General features: G+C 51.8%; 1 protein-coding gene across 4 annotated transcripts in view; it reads right to left on the minus strand.

Moving 5' to 3' along the window:
• TMCO4 (transmembrane and coiled-coil domains 4) overlaps positions 1-22809 on the minus strand; it is a 90929-nt gene that overhangs the window by 36085 nt on the left and 32035 nt on the right. For all 4 annotated transcript variants that reach the window (XM_012787680.3, XM_075994592.1, XM_075994593.1 and 1 more), the window contains 7 exons: positions 17017-17149; positions 9915-10012; positions 9522-9665; positions 8604-8723; positions 4507-4671; positions 3534-3670; positions 1004-1088 (listed from right to left, as the gene is read on the minus strand). In XM_012787680.3, the coding sequence (XP_012643134.2) occupies positions 1004-1088; positions 3534-3670; positions 4507-4671; positions 8604-8723; positions 9522-9665; positions 9915-10012; positions 17017-17149 (882 nt within the window). The remainder of the gene's footprint in view (positions 1-1003; positions 1089-3533; positions 3671-4506; positions 4672-8603; positions 8724-9521; positions 9666-9914; positions 10013-17016; positions 17150-22809) is intronic.

Here is a 22809-nt window from a genome sequence, read left to right on the forward strand (position 1 = left end):
TTTATATGGGGGGAAACTGAGGCTCAGAGAGGCGTTCAGTCGAATCCTGAAAATGCTGGCTGCAGCTCCAGAACCTTCTCTCCCACCCACCCTGTGCTCTCTGACTCAGGAGTCCCTGTCTTAGCTCCTTCTCTTGCCTTCAGAGTCTTGCCACTGCTGCACTCCGCCAGGAGGTGACTCCCAGGAACCGGCTCCAAGTGCCCCAAGCCCCGAACTCAGACCCCCTCAACCAGTGCCCCCTACAGGCAGCCTCTGCTGGCAGCTCTGCCCAAACCCCAACCTGCCCTGGAGACCTGGCCCACCCGAGGCCTGGACCAGCTGTTCTCAAGCCTTCTGCTGCCTCAGCACAGGACACATGACGTTGGAGGAATGTCACACTCCCAGAGGTGTCTGAGGTGGGCTGAGCAGGGCCCACCCTCAGAAGGTACGTCCACCAGAACCTGTGAACGAGACCCTCTCTGCAGAAAGGGTCTTTGCAGATGTGATTAAGTCAATGATGTGAGACGAGATCCTCCTGGATTAGAGTGGGCTCTCAATCCAATGACACTGTCCTTACAAGAGAAGAGACAGGGAGGAGAAGGCCACGCAAAGACAGAGGCAGAGACTGGAGTGACGTGTCCACTGCCAAGGAACGCCAAGGAGGGCCAGCAGCTGCCAGAAGAGACACAAAGAATCCTCCCCCAGAGCCGTCAGAGGGCAGGGTCCTGCCGACACCTCATTTTTGGACTTCTCGTCCCCCTCACTCCACTCGAGAATGTGCATCGGGATGCAAAAGCCGGTGTCATGACTGTAGGACTGTCTGTTTCTCATTGCTCTAATTTATGCCATCATTTTCCAAACAGTTTAATTATTTTTTTCTCTATTTTAAACTACTTTCAACTTAACTATTATTTCTAAGAACTGGGAACACGCTTTGCAAGGTTCATGACCCCTGGCCCAGAACCTCTGTCCTGTGCGACCAACTTGGGAAGGGTTTTCATCCGTGACAGTGATCCGGACTCACCTTTCTCCTGCGCCATCTCTTGCAGACAGAAGTAGATGACTCTGGCCCCCAGGCTGAAGCCAATCAGGGTGACGGGTCGCCGGCCCTGGGCGTGGGGAAAAGACAAGGTGTCTGGAGGGGATCCAGCCAGTTCTAGCAAAATGTCGCCCCTGAAAAGAGGGCGGCCTTCGCACACTCCTCAGTGCCCCCAACCTATCACTGCTTGAATCACGCATGCGCCGTCCGCCCCTGAGCTCTGGCATCTTAATCAGCAGAGTCAGGGCCTCATTTACGCGGGAGCGCACCTGCTGCCAGAGTCGGCCTCCCGCGAGGCCAACAGGCAGCCTCTGGCTGGGTTAATTCCCTTTCATTTCAAACCATGATCCAGCTGCCATCTCTTCTTCTCCAGGAGGCAGGACTAGTCAATGGCAGGAGCAACTTCCCCTGGACGCTCTGCCTGGTGGCAAATGACTGCAGCGCTGTGGAACCCCTTGTAGAGCTGGGGAGATCAGACAGGGGCACCCCCGGGTGTGACGGGTACAAAGGCAAAAGGGTTTTGCAGATGTGATGGAGTTAAGGATCTGAGATGGGGAAACTACCCTGGGTTACCTGGGTGGGCCCAGTGCAGTCACAAGGGTGCCGACAAGGGAAGGCAGGAGGAGGAGGCAGACAGAGGTGACATCGTGATGGAAGCAGAGGAGCAGAGAGAGAGGTGGCGAGGTCACACTGCTGGCTTTGGAGATGAAGGAAGGGGCTATATAGGCTAAGCATGCAGGTGCCCTTGGGAGCTAGAACAGGCAAGGAAGTGGATGCTGTCCTAGAGCCTGCATGAGGAATGTGCATGTTGGACTTCTAACCTCCAGAGCTGTAACATATTAATAATAAATTTGTGTGTAAGATGATAAATTTGTTTTAAGCCAATAAACTTGTGATAGTTTGTTATAGCAGCAATAGAAAACTAATACACACCATCTTGCCCCGGAGGCTGACACCCAGACTGCTACATGGGAGGGAATTAACTTCTATCTTATTTGAGCCAATGCCATTTTGTCTTTGCCTTACAGTCAAACATGCCAAGGAGCTTTTATATTTCTTTTGACAAAGACACAAGAATTAGATGGGGATTACCAGTTTCTCAAGCAATTTACTCACATGGCAGAAGCTGCTAGTTGTCCCTTAATATTCGTGCTCACTTTCTTTTTTTTTTTTGAGATGAGGTCTTGCTCTGTTACCTTGGCTAGAGTGCAGTGGTTTTATCATAGCTCAACTCCTGGGCTCAAGCGATCCTCCTGCCTCAGCCTCCCAAGTAGCTGGGACTACAGGCACATGCCACCATGCCCAACTAATTAAGAAAAATTCTTTTTTTGTAGAGATGGGGTCTTGCTGTGAGACCCAGGCTGATCTCAAACTCCTGGCCTCAAGGAATCCTCCTGCCTTGGCCTCTCAAAGTGCTGGGATTATAGGTGTGAGCCATCACGCCCAGTCCAGTCTCACTATTTCTCATGGTAATTGTATTTTAGCTCAGTTCACTGCCACTCAATAAAGATTGTATTGCTCAGCTTCCATGGCAGCTAGGTATGGTCATCTGACTAGGCTCTGGCCAATGAGATGTCAACTGAAATACTGGAAGGCTTTGCTCTTTCTTCTTCAGCTCTTCCTCTTGCTCCCTGGAGCATAGATGCTGCCATCTTGGGCCACGAGGCCAAGATCACATATGGCAGAACAAGAAGGTAGAAGGAACCTGGGTCTCTACACCATGGCACACAATTTGAGGGTGGGACAGCCTTCCTAGGCTTTTCCAGGAAAAATAAACTTCTACATTATTTAAGGCACTGTTGTTTTGGGTTTTCTCCCATTTGCAGCCAAAACAAATTCTAACAATATAGTCATCTCTAATACTATTTCTCAAACTATTATCTCCATTAACTCAAGTTCATTTTCAAGGGGACAATTTCCTTTCCATGGTGAGTACATCTTTACTGGATTCAAATTTTAAAAGCATTATGATTTCTCTTCCTGACCATTTTACATGGTGTTTAGACCACTGGAGGTGTCCTCATGTGGTAGCTTTATACTTCTGGGAGGGAACTTCTGCCACTAGCACGGGGAAATTCAACTTGTGGCCAGCTGAGGCACATGGTCCTATCACTCTACTGGCTTTGCTGCAAACTGAGTCAGAAGTTTCCACTGAAATTTCACCCAAGTGAGCCGGGCCCATTATTACTAAACCCCTTCATTAAAAGCTGATACACAGGAGCCACTTTTGCTTCTGCTAGAGCCCCCAACCTTGTTCCTACCTGCAGATGCCCCTATTATTCAGCCCTCACCTGATGACCTGCTAGACATGTGCAGCCTATATGGTCTGTAATTCTTACTGGTCCATCCCAGGGCACTTGGCACCTTCATCACCTGAACTAGAGAGACACCAAAGACCACCCACTCACCCAGAGCCACTGGGCTACCTCCCAGTGGCCTTGCCCCTAAGCCTGATGTTTGCACACGAGTCAGCACCCCCTCTCCCCTCCTCACCAACCCCACAATTCCCAGGTACCTGCTGCCGGGAGAGCAGGATGTGGGCCAGGTGCTTGCCAACCTCTGCGGATCGATGGAGACACACACCCCAGGGGTTGTCGATGACGTTGGCGACAGTGAGGAGTGAGGCTGGCCAGGTCAGGGCGGCCACAATGCCTGGGGAGGTGGCATATCAGTGGTGGAGGGAATTGAGGGGGGTGGGCTTCTGGGCAAGTGACTGGCTGACCCCAGTGCTCCAGGGCACGCACGCAGAGTCTCTAACTGGGAGCCTGTTTCCAAGTGTTGTCAAACTGCTCAAGAGCAAAGAAGTCTGAAACTCATGTGTTTCTGATATATGGACTAAATTCCTTCTGCTCAAGCCCTTGTCATATGTGAGATTCCAAAGATGGCCCTGATTTGTCACCTCACCCTGTATCCCCCCACTTTGCCTCACAACTCTGCAGGGCCCCACCCCCACATCCCCATCTAGACTCAGCCATGGGAACTAGCTCTGGACAATGAGACTATAGTAGAGGTGAGGCGTGAGATGGGCTTGTGCACTGGGGCCAGCCTCCCTTGCACTCCTACTGTTGGCCCAGGCCAGCCAGGAGGAAGACAAGAGGCAAGTGGAGCAGAGCTGAGTTGCCCAGACAAGGCTGGCCTCAATCGGCATACAGTTGGCCAGCACACAGATGCATGAGCAGGCCCAGCTAAGATCAGCCAACTCCACCTCCCAGCTCCTGAGTTATGATGACAAATGATTGTTATTTTAAGCCACTGGGTTTTGGGGTAGCTTGTTATGCAGCAATGGCTAACTGATGCACCATGTGATTGGCGGTTTACTTGTCCCCTCCTCTCAAAGAGCATAAATAGGAATGTGGCCTTAACCTCTTTGTGTTCCTAGTGTGCAGCACAGTGCCCGGCTCCCTGGGGGCCTCAGGCATGCAAAGCTAGGGTCCCACTGTGGGATGGACGCAGTGGGCATGCTGTCGGAGGGGGTTGGGGGAGCTTACCTGACAACACTGTGTACTTTAGGGCCTCCTGGGCCACCATGTTGGCAAGGCCACTGAGGATGGTCTCCAGGGCATCGCCGAGCTCCATCAGGTACTTCGCCTCCCAGGCCAGGCAGTACTGCTCACAGCTGCGGGCCAGGGCGGCCCACGGGGCGCTGAAGGTGCCTGGGGAGAACGCGGGTAGGTGGGGTCTCTCCTGTCGGTGGCAGAGGATGCCCCACCCCACCACACTAGACTAGCAGCGACCGCGGACCACTCACCCTGTGCGGAAAACAAGAGCCCACCCCGGCCCGAGAGTGGCAGTGTCGGCAGAGCAGGTGGAGCGCGGTGCTGCCTGTGGGTCAGCAGGCTGGGGTTCGAACCCCAGCGCCTGCATTCATCAGAAGCTGGGTGACCCTGGGCACAGCACTATCCCGCCTTCAGCCTCACTTTGCTTATGTGTGAAGTGGGGAGGCTAATATTTATCTCCCTTCACAGGGTAGATATTAAAGGAGACCACTAAGTGTTTGAACTACTATGAAGTATTATTTTCTCCGCACTCTGGCATTAAGCTACTGACGACACCACAGGAGCACATGAGGGGACAGCGGGTGACTTTGGGAGTCAGCAGCATCTTGATTCAACAAACACTGATGGGAAATAGCTAGAAACTCGGGGGGAGGTGTTTAAGCCCAACTCTGCTGTGATTTTGCTGGGTCACCCAGTTCTCCTGAGCCTCAATTTTCTTTCTTTCTTTTCTTTTTTTTTTTGAGACAGAGTCTCACTTTGTTGCCCAGGCTAGACTGAGTGTTGTGGCGTCAGCCTAGCTAACAGCAACCTCAATCTCCTGGGCTCAAGCCATCCTCCTGCCTCAGCCTCCCAAGTAGCTAGGACTACAGGCATGCGCCACCATGCCCGGCTAATTTTTTTGTTTCATTTTTTTTTTTAGTTGACTGGCTAATTTTTTCTATTTTTAGTAGAAATTGGGTCTCGCGTCTCGCTCTTGCTCAGGCCTGTCTTGAACTCCTGAGCTCAAGCAATCCTCCCGCCTCGGCCTCCCAGAGCTAGGATTACAGGTGTGAGCCAGCATGCCTGGCCCGAGTCTCAATTTTCTTATTTAGGAAATATATAAGTCAAATGACCCCATGGCAGGACAATGGCCATAGCAGCCGTGTCAGGTAGGAAGGTACGTGACTGCCCGCCTCTCCCTCTTCCTCCCCTCTCGCCCGCGTGGCTGCCTTTGGACAGGAGCACAGTGGGGCACCTACTCTGGCTCCATCCCTTTCTGCCAGTGGCCCAAGTGACCCTGTCACATCATAGATCTCCTCCCACCCCTGCCTGAAACCCTTCAACATCTCCTGGATCAGTTCCCCTGGATCACCCTTACTTGTCCTTGAGATTCCAATTCGGTCGCCTCTTCCACAGGGAAGCCCTTCCCAGCCCCTCGGATAGATCAAATGCACCCTGCACCCTGCCCCCCGACACCCAAAGTTCCCATCACGGTCTGTAACTATCCATTTACTTTTGCATCCTCTGGTTGACATGCATCTCCTGCCATCTGCTTTGCCCAGCACCGTGTTCCCAAAGCCTGGTGGCGTGAGGCGGAGCGAGCACTCCTGCAGACACGGAGCGTGACCGAACGGTTCTGGACATCAACTACGCCTCTACCTGCCCCCCTCGAAGGGCTCGTCCTTACCTGCAGGGCCCCACGTTGACACAAAGACAATCCTGCAGCTGTGCCCTCTCCCTCCGCAGGGACCCTGTCTCAGCTCTGCAACAACTCGGGTCAAATGCCTCTAACTACGGATAAAGTGACGGCCAGCCCCGAGAGAGGCGGCGGACGCAGAATGGGGGCTGGGGGGGCCAGGGCTTGCTGTGATGCCAGCCCACGTGGGTCCCCAGCTCAGCAGCTCCTGCCGGCGTGACCCACAGCAAGGCACGCTGCCCTCTGGCCCTTGGTTTCCACATCTGTAGGAAGGGAATAACAACATCTGACCCACGGGCGTGGCGGGGAATCACACAAGGTGCGGTGTAAAAAGCATTGTATCAACTGTAAAGTGCCATATAAACCGCGGTGTGTTGCCCTGTAGCCGAGAACGTGGGCTGTGGAGCCAGACAGAACGGAGTTGAATCCTGCCCCTGCCCCTGCCCCTGGCTAGCTGGGTGACCCTGGATACCCCTTTGGAGCCTCAGTTTCCCCATTTGTAAAATGAGGGGGTGGCTAATGACACCCACTTCTTTGGCCTGAAGTGAACTAAGTGAGCTAATCATACCGAGGGCCTGGCTCATGGCACGTGTTAGCTACTAAGCTACTATCTTTATTGTATATAACCCTGATTAATAAAAGGGCGGGCCAGAGAAAGTCCGATTGCTCCCAGCCAGCCTGGGATGACAACAAGGCTCCTTTCCTGGCAGCCAAGGAGGCAGAATAGGCTTTTTTTTTTTCCTTCCTGAACTTTCACTAGCTTGGTTGTGTTTCTTTTAGTCACCCCTTTGCCTGGGTCCCACACTGCACTAGACTGCTGGAGATCAATGAAGACTGTGTCCCTCCCCCAAAATGAACTTGACCTTTGACCTGGGGCACACTGAGCAAATGGGGGTAAAACAAAGACATAGGATTTGCTTTCCCTACTGGTCAGAATCACAGATTCCTTTACCCAGGCGCTTGCTCCTTCCTTCACGTAGCATGGAATGGTGGAAACAAATGAAAGAGACCCTGGGCTCGAATCCTGCATCTGCTGCCCCCCCCCCTCGCCCTGCCACCTGCTAGGTCTTCTCTTCCAACAGATCAGGATGGGAACAGCCGCACCCGGGTGGACGTGAGGATTCCACGAGGCGATGCAGACCAAGTGCCTACCGTGCAGGTAAAACGCCTGATTCAGGGTAGGCATGAGCCAGGTGCTCAGTGAATGCTGAGGCCTTCTGCATGGGGGCGGGGGCCTGGTGGTCACACACCAATAAGACCCTGGCGCCTGCTAACAACATTTTCCCACTTGCGTGTGGTTTAGAAGAGCTGTGGCTTCCGCCCTTGGGTCTCAGAGACTTGGGAAACCAGGAGGCTCTGAGCACGTGTCCCTGGTCTCACGGATTCCCGGGCCCACCCTGCTCTCTCTCCAAGCGACTTGCTGTCTGCTGAGCCCTTGCAAAGGGGAGCGAGTGGACCTCTCCATGAATCCTCAGTGCCACCCTGGTTAGAATCCCCCAAAACACACACAATCAAATTGCAGCAGCAAAGGGACTAATGTTTGTGGAATGCCAACTAGAAACCACGTGTAGTCCATGTGTTACCTAGTTGAATTTTTGCAGCAACCCGAAAAGGCAGGAATAATTTGTTTTGCTTTACAAACGAAGTAGCTGAGGTACAGAGAACTTAGGTAACTTGCTGTGGTCACATGCCAAGATATACTGATCTCTCACCTGCGTGCTTAAGTCCACTTACTCCAAGGACAGATTCAAACTCTCGCCACACCTCACGTGCTCCCTCGTGGTCTGGCCCTGCCTACTCTCCTGCCTCTGGCCCCCGCCACAGCCATCCTGTGCTCCTTTTGGTTCTTTCGTACCACTGGGCCTTTGCACATGCTGCCCCTTTGCTTGGCATGTACTTTTTGCTCCTTCTTTACCTGGCTAACTCCCAGGCAGCCCTTAACCTAAATGTCATTCCTCCAGGAAACCTCCCCTAACACATCCTGTGCTTCCCCTACTGTGCCATCCATCAAGCTTCCCTTTAACCACTTGGTCTATCTTCTATGTTGGACAGTACGGTCCATGGCAGAGCCATGGCTGTGAATTCCTAGGGCCTGGCTCAGTGCGTGGCACATGGCAAGTACAGCACTCTGTGCATCCGGCTGGGTGGATGGTGGCTAGGTGGATGGGTGGGTGCACAGATGGGTGGATAGATGGGTGGGTGGATGGACGGGTAGATGGGTGGAAAGGTGGATTGTGAGATGAAGTCACCTCACCTCTCTGAGCCTCAGTTTCCTCTTCTGCAAAGGGGTCTCCCCATACCCACTCCCTAGAGACATTCACAAGCAAGAAGCCAGTGCAGGGTCGGGCCCACAGCAGCAGGCCCAGCTCAGCCGATGCCCACCCCCTCCGCCCCTGGCCCTCCCGGTCCTCACGGAATTTGCCAGATGCGAGCCAGCCGGTGACGGCGATGGTGATGTGCAGCTGCCTGCCCTCCGTCAGAGGCAGGAACGTGAACTCTTCAATGGCCCCGACGCGCTTCTTCATCTTATATCCTGGAGACCAGATACAGGAATGAGGACGGAGGTGACCAAGGCCCCAGGGAACACTGGCCAGAGTGGCCGTCTCTGCCCACACACTCACGCTGTGAGCACCGACAGTGTGCCCTGCCCCTGGACAAGCGCATCCGTGTCTGAATTCATTACGGGAGGTGCCGTTATCGTCCCCGATTAAGGACGAAGGTAAGTAGCTGCCCGGGGCTGGCCAGCCCCCGAGTGGCAGAGCTGGGGTCTGAACCCAGAGCCCAGGCTCTCACCACTGCTCCGTCCTCACTCAGGTCAGTATCTTTCTCCTGGCCGCACACTTCGGGGGTAAAACACATCCCTCTTAGTAAGAGCGAGTCAAAGGGACCGAGACTCTCAACAGGTGGGTGGCACCCCCTTGGGGAGCTGGACAGGGCCTGTGCATGTTGCGGGGGCTGCTGACACCTGGGACGTGGGAAAACTCCCCCGGTGGTGCTGGGACGTGGAAGGTGGCAGGGGGATGCCCCAGTGTCACCTCTGAGGTGGCTTTCCTGGAAACTTCTGGATGGCGGAAGCAGGTCCGATCAGGGTCTTTCCCAGGAGGTGTACACGAGGTGCCTGGGGGAAGAGCCAGCCTCTCCGACGCGGCCCTCGCCTGCCGCAGGTCAGCTACGGCCCTGTCCTCCGCGCGGCCTCTGCCGCAGGGCTGGGACCAGAGCGGGAAAGCCACTCTCCGTGCCTCCCAGGAGCCCCCCCTGCTGAGAGTCTGGCTGAGTCCTTCAGGAGCTGGGCCCAAGTCCCTCCTGCCCCACCACCCCCCTTGACCCCCACCTGTCAGGCCAGCTCCAGCCGCACTGAACAGCGAGGTCATGACAGCGATGCCGGCCGTGGAGCCCAGGGCTGCCGCCCCGGCACTGCCGATGATGGTCGCAGCTCCGGCGGCCACGAGCGGGGCAGCCAGGCCCCCGGTGACGCCTGCGGGGAGAGCAGCACATGGAGTCGGGAGTGAGGATGTGGCCTGACGGGCCCTTACCCTATCAGCTGCCCACGGCCTCCCATGGAAGCTTCTGGAAATGCTGATGAGCACATAGACTACTGTCTGAGCACCTCCCACACGCCAGGGGCCACCTCCCAGCCAACCCTCTGCACTCTCCGCTCTCACCCCGAGCCTGGCGTTGCCTCTCGCTCTGTGTGGCCCCGGCCACCACCTCTGGCTGGCCTTACCGATCAGCGTTCCGCCTCCAACAGTGGCCAGGCCTATCAGGAGACAGCGCTTCCATTTCCTCCTGTTTTCTTTCTTCTTCCGTGATGCCTCGGCCACCCTGGAGGAGAAGTGGTTGTCTTAGGGCCAGCTGTCCCCAGGCTCCTTGGAGACGTCCCTGCCTCACCAACCCCCGAACTGGGGCCCATGCCAGGTAGGTGCTCTGTCATGCAGAGTAAGGTACCGAAGTCTCCTGGGGCTCGTAGATGGGTTTTAAAAGATGAAAACATATTTATTTTTTGAGACAGAGTCTTGCTCTGATGTCTGGGCTAGAGTGCCCTGAGGTCAGCCTAGCTCACAGCAACCTCAAACTCCTGGGCTCAAGCGATCCTCTTGCCTCAGCCTCCTGAGTAGCTGGGACTACAGGCATGTGCCACTATGCCTAGCTAATTTTTTCTATATATTTTTAGCTGTCCAGTTGATTTCTTTTTTTTTTTTTTTGAGACAGAGTCTCGCTTTGTTGCCCAGGCTAGAGTGAGTGCCGTGGCGTCAGCCTAGCTCACAGCAACCTCAAACTCCTGGGCTCGAGTGATCCTTCTGCCTCAGCCTCCCGGGTAGCTGGGACTACAGGCATGCGCCACCATGCCCGGCTAATTTTTTATATATATATCAGTTGGCCAATTAATTTCTTTCTATTTATAGTAGAGACGGGGTCTCGCTCTTGCTCAGGCTGGTTTCGAACTCCTGACCTTGAGCAATCCGCCCGCCTCGGCCTCCCAAGAGCTAGGATTACAGGCGTGAGCCACAGCGCCCGGCCTGTTCAGTTGATTTCTTTCTATTTTTAGTAGAGACGGGGTCTCGCTCTTGCTCAGGCTGGTATTAAACTCCTGACCTTGAGCGATCCTCCTGCCTCGGCCTCCCAGAGTGCCAGGATTACAGGCGTGAGCCACCGCGCTGGCCTGAAAACACTCTAAAACCCAGGTGGGGCATCTCAGTATATGGGATGTACTACTTACCCAGTGGATCCATCCTAACAGGGTTGCAATTTGAATAACGAAAAGACAAAAAAAAAATAATAATAATAGCAAGAGAAATACAAAATATATCTTTAAACAGATGGACCCAGAACAAGTACAAGATAGAATCACAGACTCCATCACCTCCCTCCCTCCCTCCTTTCTCCTCCATCCTGCCATCTGACCCCCACCCCCGCCCCAGGACATTGGGAAACCAATTGCCTTCAAGATAATCATTTCGAAGATGGGTTAGAGGAATGTCTGCATGGGAGACCTTGGCCTTGGAGCAGTAGCTGGACTCTTTCAGACTTTAAATTTAAGCGCTAGAAAATCTAGCAGAAGGAAAGTGTTTGGAGTGAACTGGGGTCAGGCGAACCCTGAGAAGGGAGGTTGTGAGTGATCGGGAGTGACAAAGCCCAGTTTTCCCATTGGACGTTCGACCCTCAGCGGCTCTGCTGAAGGCGGGACAGAGCAGTCATTACGGGGGAACTCTGAACTGAAGCTGGAGTTTGGACAACTCGATGAGGAGCGATAGCAGAGGATGGTGATGATAAAAGAAGAAAAGTGGTTAATATTTACTGACGGCTTCCTAAAGCTCAGCCACTGTGCTTTGTGCTTCACAGGATTTATCTTATCCGAAGAAGCAGGATTATTACTGTCCCCATATTACACATGAATTAGGGGATCTTAGGTACCTATCTCCCCAGGGACTGTGGAGTCTATTAATAGACTGTTTGTACAGCAGTTAGCATGTTGGTCGGCACACCACGAGCATGGACCAAAACAGCTGCCGCCATAATGACACTGCACGCCCCCAGCCTCAGTTTCCTCTTTTATAATATGGGGACAATATTAATAACATGTACGTCATAGGGTTGTTGGTTTGTAAGGATTAAATTAATTACTTCTTCACTCAATCAATAAAGTTTTATTGACATTGGACTCGAGGCCGTGCTGACACGTTTGGGAGCTGCATCTCCATGAGCAGAAAACTGCACGTGCTCAACGCCAGTGCCTGCTTCCTCCCATCTCCCTGCTCGAGAACCACACGCTTTACTGAGCAATAGCTCATTCTCCAGTCATCTACAAGAAATGGGATCAGAGTCGGGCATTCAGCGATCTGCTGTGCCTTTTGGTTTCCTGCCAACACACTTTTTCCCTAAGCACAGCACTTCTCAGTGGCTGCCTTAGAGAGAAGCAGAAACCAACAGCAGGAGTCTGTTCGCACGCCATGGATGCATCTAGCAAAGTGGAAGGCAGGATGATGACCAGGATCAAGGGTTCGAGCATCAGGATTAGACGTTTACCCTATATACGTGGCTTGAATCCTCACTCTGCTGTCGTGATGTCGCCACCCACCAAACATTCAGTTATCCCTCTCTGCGGAAAGATTGTATGTCCCTGCCCTGTCGAACTGAGTGGGCAGACAACCAGCTTTAACCAATAAAATATAGGTAGAGGTGATGTGTGTCACTTCCGGCAGAATCTTTAAGGGCCAGTACAGGAGGCTTATCCGTCTCCTTTCTCTCTGTCCTGAGACCAGCAATAATCCAGACAGGGGTCACCCTGTCAACCTGGGACCCAGAACTAAGACAATGTGAATTAAACCTACAATCTGCAGTACACACGTAGTACGAACAAGAAATATACCTTTGATGCTACGTAAGCCGTTGAGATTTTGTTACAGCCGCAAAACCTCGACTATTCTGCTAGATAGGACCACGTACTAGCTTTGTGACTATGCACAAGTTACCTGTCACAGCTCAGTGTCTTCATGCAACACATGGGGATAATGACAGTACTTAATTCCCAGGGGTGCTGTGAGGACTGAATGAAGGTGATCCACATACAGTGACTGGCATCTTGCCCCACAGACCCTGGCAGGAGGGCGTTCAATATGTTTGTGGCTATTATCATTCCTTTATTATTACAGTAATTTCCTCCTAAACACAGGCTGGAGATATACTTTGACCTTTAACTGCCTTGACCCTTAGTTGATGATTCTTAATTCAGTTCCAACAGGAAGGCTGGAGATTACTGGCTTTCGGCAGAGTCCAAGGCCTGAGAAGAAACTCCAGCTGGTGACTATACGACAGGAACATGCAAGGGGACAAGCGGTGTGGCTCTGTGAGTCAGTGGCACCTTGATTCAGTAAACACAGACACAGTCTGGAAATCTGGGGAAGAGGGACTTGAGCCCAGCTCTGCCACGATCTTGCTGGGCCAGCCAGCTTTTCTAATCCATGATTTTCTCCCGTAGGAAATGTACATGTGAAATGGCCACAGCACCTGTATCAAGTAGGAAAGCACAACCTGACTGCCCGCCTCCCTCTCTTCCTCCCTTCTTGCCTGCCCTGCTGCCTTTGGGACACTGTCACCTCCCTGGTGTGGCACTCAGGCCCCTGCCTCCTCCAGCTTCATCTTTCCTCATTTTCTTATATATCAAATAAGTTTTTTTTTTTTTTTTAAAGACTCCAGGCTGCAGTGCAGTGGCATGATCATAGCTCACCGTAATCTCAAACTCCTGGGCTCAAGTGATCCTCCCAAGTAGCTGGGACTATTTTTAACTTTTTGTAGAGACAAGGTCTTGCTATGTTTCCCAGGCTAGTCTCAAATTCCTGGCCTCAAGTGATCTTTCTGCTTTGGCCTCCCAAAAATGCTGGGATTACAGGTGTGAGCCACTGTGCTCAGCCTTAAATTAATTTTTTCTTTTTCTTTAAGAGACAGGGTCTTGCTCTGTCTCCCGGGCTGGAATGCAGTGACATGATCACAGCTCACTGTAACCTCAAATTTTGGGGCTCAGGTGATCCTCTTGCCTTAGCCTCCCTAGTAGCTGGGACCACAGGTATATACCACCATGCCTCGCTAATTAAAAAAACTTTCTTTTGTAGAGATGGGGAGTTATGTTGCCCAGGCTGGTCTTGAACTCCTGGCGTCAAATGATCCTCTCACCCATATCCTCCCAAAGTGCTGGGAATACAGGTGTGAGCCACTGTGCCCAGCCTCAAATCAACTTTACAAAGACTAGCTGGATGATATGCTCTAGTCTCTAGTGCTATTCTGCTTTATATTATTATTTAAATGTTTGTTTATTTGAATCATTTTATTTAAAAAGAAGATATTTTTCCTAAAGTTACCTAGTTACGGCACTCTCTCCTAACATTCACCTGAACAGCCAATGTATTTCCCTATTAAGCATATTCACTTCCTAATAACTGTTCTGTACTTGAAATGAACAGCTTTTCTGGTCATGGTTAATTAGGGCAGCATTTTACTCTTGCAATGACTTTAATTATCTGATTGAATTTTAATACTGAAAGCACAAGAGGAAATGTTTGCTCTGAGTCACAAAAATAATGTTTCTTCCTTTTCCTTGGAAGTGAAAATTCAGAGAATCACCCTGGACCCAAGTGACAGCCTTTTTGCTACTATCGACTTTGCCCGATGACTAGACACAAGGGCAAACCACAATGTCACAAGGTCACGGCCACACTCAGGTTCCAAAATGACAGAAACTAACTCCACGTCCGTTTCTCGAAGACGGAGACTGACACTGCACTGCAGATCCGAGCGGATCCTACGTGGACGCCAAAGGCACCTACGCTGCTCAAATCCAGGATGCACAGCGAATCTAGTCCCTCACTGCCACCTTATCTCCCAGGACAGGGTGTTTCCATCCTTATCATCCTCATTACCTCCTTCTTCCTTTTTTTATTTTTTTTTTAAGTCAGCTGCTTACATTGACAGAAGGGAGAGCTTATCTCCAAGAGGTCTACAGACACTTTCCTAGTAAAGGCTTGGAAGAATTATCTTTCCTGATTTCCTCAGAATTAAGGAGGGAACCTGGAATTATCAACCAGGCCTCGAGGGATACCGTGACATTCAGACGGGATATGGTGGCTGAATCAGAGGATGCTTGCTGCCCGCCAGCCTGCGACCTTGGCCCTGCCCCTCCGCCTTCCTTTCTTTATCTGGGAGACCCTTAGGGGGCTGTCATGAGATCCAACGAGATGGCATCTAGTGCCTGCCGGTAACAAGCACTCAGTAAAAGTCAGATGTTGACAATGTTACTGTGATGTGAGCGGTGTCACCTCCAGCAGCACACGGGCTGACGTGTATTGAGGCCGGGGTGCCAAGTATTGCTCTATGCTTTTAATTCGTGTTAATTAACTCAATCCTCTTTACAACCCTATGATGCAGACACTACTATTACCCCATGTGAGAGACGAAAAAACCGAAGCACAGAGAAGTGAAGTCACTAAACAAATGAGGGAGGCTTGGATGACCTTAGGGCTCAGATGAGGACCCAGGACAGAGGGGTGGTCCGTCACACTCGAAACCCCAGCTGCAAAGAGGCAACTCGGAGTGCCCAGTGGAAAGGTCACCTCCCAGAAATACAAAACCTTAGAGTTAAAATAAATCCACATATAACTCAATCCCCTAATTACCTAGGTAAAAAAATGGCGCTGCTGGGGGGGGGGGAGAGCAACAAGCTCAAGGCCAGGAAGAGCGTGAGTAGCAGAATCAAACTGAGAACCAGGTCCCCTGGCTGAACAGGTGCTAGTGCTTTCCCTGGGTCTCAGATCCTTCCTGAGACCATGGGTAGAATCTGGAAGGTCCCCAAAGACCCTAAAATTGAATAAACAATTACACGAGTAAAGCAGTTTTCTGGGAAAAGAATCTATACTAATCATAACAATTATAATAGTCCTGTTAAAAATAGCAATTAATATTTATGGACTTGTTACTTTGTCCCAGGCCCACTTGAAACACTTCACATGTGTGAACTTATTTGGACCCCAGAAGAATCCCGTGAGGAGGAGGGTGCTGCTATTATCCCCATTTTGCAGGTGAGGACACTGAGGCCCAGCGAAGATAAATAATGCCCAATCCCGCCTGGCTGGTAAGTGCTAGAGCTGGCCTGTGTTAGAACTTCTGGTTAGTATCTTCCCTGATCTGGCATTACTAGTATTATCAGAACAAATTGCTCTGGGTAATATGTATATTTATGATAAGATTTCCAAACAATAACTGAGAGGTTCCTTAATTTCAAAGCATCTAAGACCCTCCAAATTCCCAATATATCCAAAGAACCTGGGCAGCCCCCGTGATTACGGTAATTAGCCCAAATCCAGGTACTTCTTTACTGACATGGCTCTGGAAGTCAAAGCCAGTTTGTTTTTAGGTTATTTCAACAAACCAACTTTCCTCCTTTCTCAAGGAAATACCTCTTCCCTTTGCCCCACAAACCCTGGCAAGGAGGGCTGCTCTGGCTCTGAGTTTGGCTTCAGGATTAAATTCCCGGCTGGACAGAACTGGCACAACCCTGGCTGCTCAAAGAACACCGCCGCGGCGGAACAAAACCCCGAGATGGGGAGACGTGCCTGGTGCCAGGAGCCCATGATTAAGCTGTGACTGGGGCTGATTTATTGCTCTGGGATTAGATCCTGTGTAAGGTGTTCTGCAAAGAGCTGAGCTCTGGCCAAGTTACCAGGGTTGCTTCCCTCACACATTCTTGACCATATAGGGACATCAAAGCTGCTCTATGACTGATGGGTACAGGGATACGTGGGGAAAGGGAGGACTCACGTCCACTGAGCGCTTGCTATGCACCAGCCCTGGGACAAGCATTTTATAATATGGTCACCTTCATTCTTCCTAATGACCCAGGGCGGGTACTACCCTTATTCCTGTTTTATAGACAAGAATACTATAGCTTAGAAACAGGAGGCCGCCTGCCCAAGGTCAAAGAGCAGATGGGTGTCAGAAGTGGGATTTGAACCCAGGTCACTTGGGCCCATGGACAAGGTGGCACAAGAGCCTGAGGCGGCACAGGGTGTCAGGGCCACGGGATGTTAAAATCACCGATTCAAGACCCTTAGCAATCGTCTATTCAATCTCCTCTTGAAAATGAGGTCTGAGGCCCAGAGAGGGCAAGTGACTTGCTAAGGCCACACAGTGAATCAGGGCTACAGCTGGGACTCTCTGTCCAGTGCTCCTTCCACGTCACTGCACCATCTCTTAACAAGGGGAGAAGGGGACTTTGTTATCTGCAAAGTGCACTTAAGTGGAAATCCTCCATCCCTGCCCGGGCCACAGGGCTCTCTTACTCAGATTCCTCCTCCTTGGTTTCCTTCAGGCTCTCAAGGAATGTCTCTTCCAGGAAATCCAGCTCCTCCAAGGGCACCTGGAGCAGGGAGTTCATGTGGCAAATGAGGACTCTGGCCCTGGCATCGTAGCGCCCTCAAAAGAGAGAAACAGCACAGGCAATGGATCAGTTTAGGTTTTACGCAAGAGATGCCAGCAGCAGCGTAACTGACCAAACCCCAGCCCCAGAAACATCCTACCCGCACGACCCCGTGAGAGCCAGTCGGTGGAACAATGGCACAGCTTCCTGGACGGAATTCTACACAGCTACTAAAAATGTCCATCAAAAGCAAGCAGGTATTTCTCACCAGTCAACTTAGCAAAGAGCAGTGTCTCAAATCCCAAAGCTGTGAAGGAGATGACACAAACGGGCGCTCAAAGACATCGCTGGGGGGAGTGTGTGCTGGTACGGGCTTGCTGGAGCGCAATTTGATAATACGTAACCAAGACTTTTTAAAAAATGAGTATCCCCTTTGCTCCAGGAATTCTGTTTCTGGAATTCTAATCTTAAGAAAACAACCCTAAATGTAGACTATACGTTAGTAAGTAAAGGTACTGCTGCTGCATTTATTACATGAAACAATTTATAACACTGGAAACAATCTGGAGATTTCCAACACCAGGGACTTAGTTAAGTCAGCCACGTACATCCATCCAGTGGAAAACTATGGGGCCATAAAAAATGATTCCTAAGAAAATCTGTAATAGCTTTTGAAAATAAATGCTATGCAATGAAACAAATTTTAAAAATGGATAGAAGACTGACTTGATAATCTCCCATAAGGTCTCAACTGACAAATAAAACACTGCATAGGAAACAAAAGTGAAGGAAATATGCCATATATATATATTTTTTGAGACAGAGTCTCACTCTGTCACCCCAGCTAGAGTGCAGTGGCATCATCATAGCTCACAGCAACCTCAAACTCCTGGGCTCAAGTGATCCTCCTGCCTCAGCCTCCTGAGTAGCAAGGACTATAGGCATGTGCCACCACGCTCAGCTAATTTTTCCATTTTTTGTAGAGATGGGGTCTTGCATTTGCTCAGGCTGGTCTTGAACTCCTGACCTCAAGCAATCCTCCCAGGATTTCTGTCTTCGGGCAGCACCACAATGGACGGGATCCTATACAAAGTGTCACTACTCTACCAAGCCTACGCTGTCAACCCCCATCCCATCTTCCAGACAATGCATCCCTGTGTGGCATAAAGCAGTGGTCCCCAACCTTTTTGGCACAAGGGACCACATGGAAGACAATTTTTCCATGGACTGGGGGTAGGGGATGGTTTGGGATGATTCAAGTACATTACATTTACTGTGCAGTCAAACCTCTCTGCTAACGATAATTGTATTTGTAGTCACTCCCCAGTGCATCACCGCCTCAGCTCCATGTCAGATCGTCAGGCAGTAAGTTCTTATGAGGAGTGCACAACCTAGATCCCGTCACATGAGCGGTTTACAGTAGGGTTTGTGCTCCTGTGAGAGTCTAATGCAGCCGCTGATCTGACAGGAGGCAGAGTTTATGCAGTGATGTGAGCGATGGGGAGTGGCTGTAAACACAGATGAAGCCTCACTTGCTTGCCCACGCTTCACCTCCTGCTGGGCGGCCCAGTTCCTAACAGGCCACACAGATTGGTACAGTCTGAGGCCTGGGGGGTTGGAGACCACAGGCACAAAGGACACTTGTGGGTCTCCTCTTGGGTGACCTCAGGACATGACACCACCCAGCCAGCCGCTCAAGCCAGGACTGGGAGCCCCCACAATCCTCCTCCAGCCCCCCAATGTGCAACGTCTCCAAGCCTGTTCGATTCCGTTGAACAACATCTCACTGCGTCCATTTCACTTCTTCCATCCCCACAGCTCCCGCCGGGCTCAGGTCCTCGGCAGGTCTTCAGGGAAACCCTCCCTGGTCACACTTCTGCCCACAGAACCAGCTGTGCCTGGCCTGGCACATGGGGATCACCCCCACCAGCTCCCCCTCCCTCGGCCCGAGCGTGCCGGGCTGGTTTGCACCCAGGTGGCTTGGCAGGGCCAGCAGGCATGCCCGCTCCATCTGCCCATGAAGGAGGTCTGTGCCTTCCAGTGGCTAAGAGGGCGGCACTTGGACCGGGCAGTCTTGGTTTTCATCCTCTCTCTGCTGTTTCTACCCAAGGGGCCTTGATCACTTTAACCTCCCGACCCCGTATTTCCTGGGACCCAGAGTATAAACCACTTACGACAGTGCTTTATGTGAGGTGAGCCCTTTTAGTTTCCCACTGCTGCTGCAACAGTTATCCTACTCAGTGGTTTAAGATGAAACAGATTTGCCATCTTACAGTTCTGGAGGCCAGATATCCTGAAATCAAGGTGTTGGTAAGGCCGTTTTTCTCCTGCAAGCTCTAAGACTCTTGTCTTCTTGCCTTTTCCAGCTTCCAGAAGCTGCCTGAGTTCTGTGACTGTGTCCCCTCTCTCCAGTCACCCAACCTCTGCTCCTAGATCCTTCTGTCTCCCTCTTACAAAGGCCTGTGAATACACTGGGCCTATCTGGATGGTCCAGGATAAACCCCCCAGTCTCAAGACACTCAAGTTAATCACACCTGCAAAGACCCTTTGCCATGTAGGGTAGCGTATTCCCAGGTTCCGGGGATTAGGATATGGGCATCTTTGGGGAGCCGTTATCCTATCACTTAAGCCTTGAACTTTTACTTTCTTCCAAGATGTGGCTCAACCATCACCTCCTCTCTGAACCCTCTCTGCGTCACCCCTTCCTTTGGAGGTCTGTGGTCGCCGACACAGGCCACTGTCCCAGCATCTCCCCACGTGGTTGTACCTGTCTGCGCCCTACTCCGCCACAAGCTGACTCATCTGTACAACCCGGGTACCTAGCTGGGGTGTGGCACATAGTAAAAGCTCAAAAAATGTTTATTAATGGATGAACAAATGAATCAACTCTCCTGACTTTTAGGTCAAATTCTTTATGATTCAAGTTTGTGCTTCCTCACAGGATCTTTCTGACAAAGAGAGAAAGCCATAAGGGCTTGGCATTCAGCTACTCTGCACCCGCCTTTCTCGTGTGTACGAGCCCAGTGAAGACAGGAGTTGTTTAAAATGCTAATTCCCAAATCCAGCTGCTCATCAGCATTATCTTGAGAAACCTGCCAACGATCAGGTGTCCTGGCTCCTCGTATATGGGACCCTCCTTTCCCGGCCTCAGGTTTCTAGGGGAAGGACTGTTTAACGTGACGTAGCCCCTGAAGTCTTGAAGTCTGAGGTTTCGGCTTCTGCAAAAGAAATCAGTTCCTTCCTCGGCCCAGGTGGCTTGAGTGAGCCATGGTCTCACGGGGCTGCCCGCACGGGCTCGGCTGTCCTGATGTCACCCTGGATGAGGAACTGTCTACGTGCTGGGGAACAGACCTGCGTGTTATGTCTCGGGGTTACTGGGTCAATTAAAGCTTCCTTGTAGGAGCAAAGACTGTTTTGCCCAGGTGATAATCGGGGTTGTGGAAACCAAGGCTTGGCGTGATGATTAATTGGTGGCAATTATAATTAGTTCCTAATACATACTCCGTTGGTCAAGGCTGCGGTGATTCAGCTTCTAGCATGCAGGCTGCCAGGTGCATGGGTGATTAATTTCCCTGTGGTAATCTTGGGCATGGGGCTCTGTACCTCAGCCTCATGTAAGGGTCATTTCAAGGACGTTGGTGGCCAGGCTGCTGAGTTTGGAGTTGAGGTTCTATTTAAGGCAGGTGGCTTACGGTGTGTTCCTTCTATTTAAAGCACGAATCTTCTCCCCTGGAGGGTGTTGGGTAGGGGCATACGTCCTGGGCCACCCAGGACACTGGCATTCTCTGGCCTGGGCTCTATGGTCAATTGGTCTAGATGTCACCTCATTTCTTGAGGGCCTGTCTATGCTGTCTCAATAAAAGGCACCCCATCCACCCTGGGGTCAGACCAAAGGCCTGGCCATCATTCTTGACTCTTCTCTTTCCTCTGTCCCAACATCTGAACCACCAGCCGATGCTGACAGCTGCAGCTCCGGAATATTATATATCCTGGGTCTGACACTCGCTCCACCTCCACCGCCACTGTGCCAGCCACTGCTCTCCAGCCACATCACTGGTCTCTCCTCGTTCCCTCTGGCCTCTGAACTTCATTCACCATACAGCAGCCAGAGAGACGCTTTAAAGTCATCAATCTGATCATGTTCTCTCCCCAGCCTCAAAGTCTCCAATGGCTCCCCAACGCACTCAGAATAAAACCCACGTTTCTTCCCATGGTCTGCAGGGCTGTACCTTATCTGGCCCCTTCCTGCCAGATAAGGAAGGGGCCAGATAAGGCCCACCTCACCTTCTACCTGTCCCTGCTTCATGCGCCAGCATCTGTCCTGCCGAGAAGCCAAGCCGATGGCTGCCTCAGGGCCCTTGCACTTGCTGTTCTTGGTATCTGGGAAGCTTGTCCCCCAGAACTCTGCTCAGCTGGCCCCTTTTTAGTTATGTCTCACCTTAAATATCATCTCCTTAGAGAAGCCAGTGGCTCTTGAATTAGAGCTGCCCACCTTCCAGTCATCCTGTTCCCGCTGCCCTGATTGTTACCATCGTTATATCTATGTATAGGTTAACCCTCTGGCTCTCCCCAGCAGAGTGACAGTCCCCCTAGGGCAGGAGCCTTTGTCTTGTTCCCTGCTGTTCTCCCAGTGCCAGGACAATGCCTGGAGGGTAGCAGGTACACAACCAACATGTGTTGACTCAGTAACTGACCTAAGTTCTCCCTCACCTGCCAGGGCTCTCTACTGTGACCACCTGCCCAGGTGGCACAGAAGACCTTGTCCTGTTCCCAGGCCCCACCTGAGACTGACGCTCCCTTCCCAGCACCCGCCAACTCCTGCTCCCCCAGGGGATGAGGGGATTAACTGGTTGAGGCCCTGGGTGGAGCCTCCTCTTACAGTGCCGAGTTGTCCTTAAACGTCAGAGTCTTGACCGTGCCGGGAACACTCTCTTCTACGTCCACTCATCACTCAGTTTCTGCCTCAAATGTCGCCTCCCTGGAGAAGCCCTCCCAGCCCTCTCCACCGCTTCCCATCCTTTACTGGGAGTTACTGCTTATCACCATTGGAAACTATACATTCTTATTCACCTGTTTGCTTATTGTCTGTCTCCCCTTCTAGAATACAAGCTCCAAATTCACTCTGCACCCCTGGGACCTGGACCCACGCCTAAAACAAAGCGGAAGTTTACTAATCTCTGCACAAGTGAAGAATGAATGTCTGCAGGGGAGAACGAAGGGCTGACCTGGTGGGGGAGGTGCAGAATAGGGGAGGACGGTCGTGCTGGATGGCATCTGCGTCCTCTGCCGGCAGCAGCATCCTATGGCAAGGAGCCACATTGATCTGGAAGCCTCGTTTATCTACTGCTCACAGTGGGCCAGACTCCGTGCTACTCCGCCACGTGTATTGGTTTATTGAACCCTCACAGCCACTAGAGGAGGCAGGTGCTGCTGGGAACTCCGTCTTGTCAAAGAGGAAACCGAGGTCCAGAGAGCTCGGGTCACTTGCCCAGGCTCACCCGGCCAGTGGGCAGTGACTCGGACAGCCTGGCTGCAGAAACTGCACCCTCGCCCCTCCCACCCCATGACGGGGGAACCACGGCCAAAAGACAGCAGAACACTGTCTCCCGGATATGCACGTGTCTCCCAAGCTACCCCTCACTGCCCACCCGCCTCGGTGCTCCTGAGAGCTGCTCGGATTCCAGTGCCTGGGCCAGTGCTTCTAGAACATGCTGGA

This window comes from Microcebus murinus, chromosome 2 (genome assembly GCF_040939455.1).
Source record: "Microcebus murinus isolate Inina chromosome 2, M.murinus_Inina_mat1.0, whole genome shotgun sequence".
NCBI lineage: Eukaryota > Metazoa > Chordata > Mammalia > Primates > Cheirogaleidae > Microcebus > Microcebus murinus.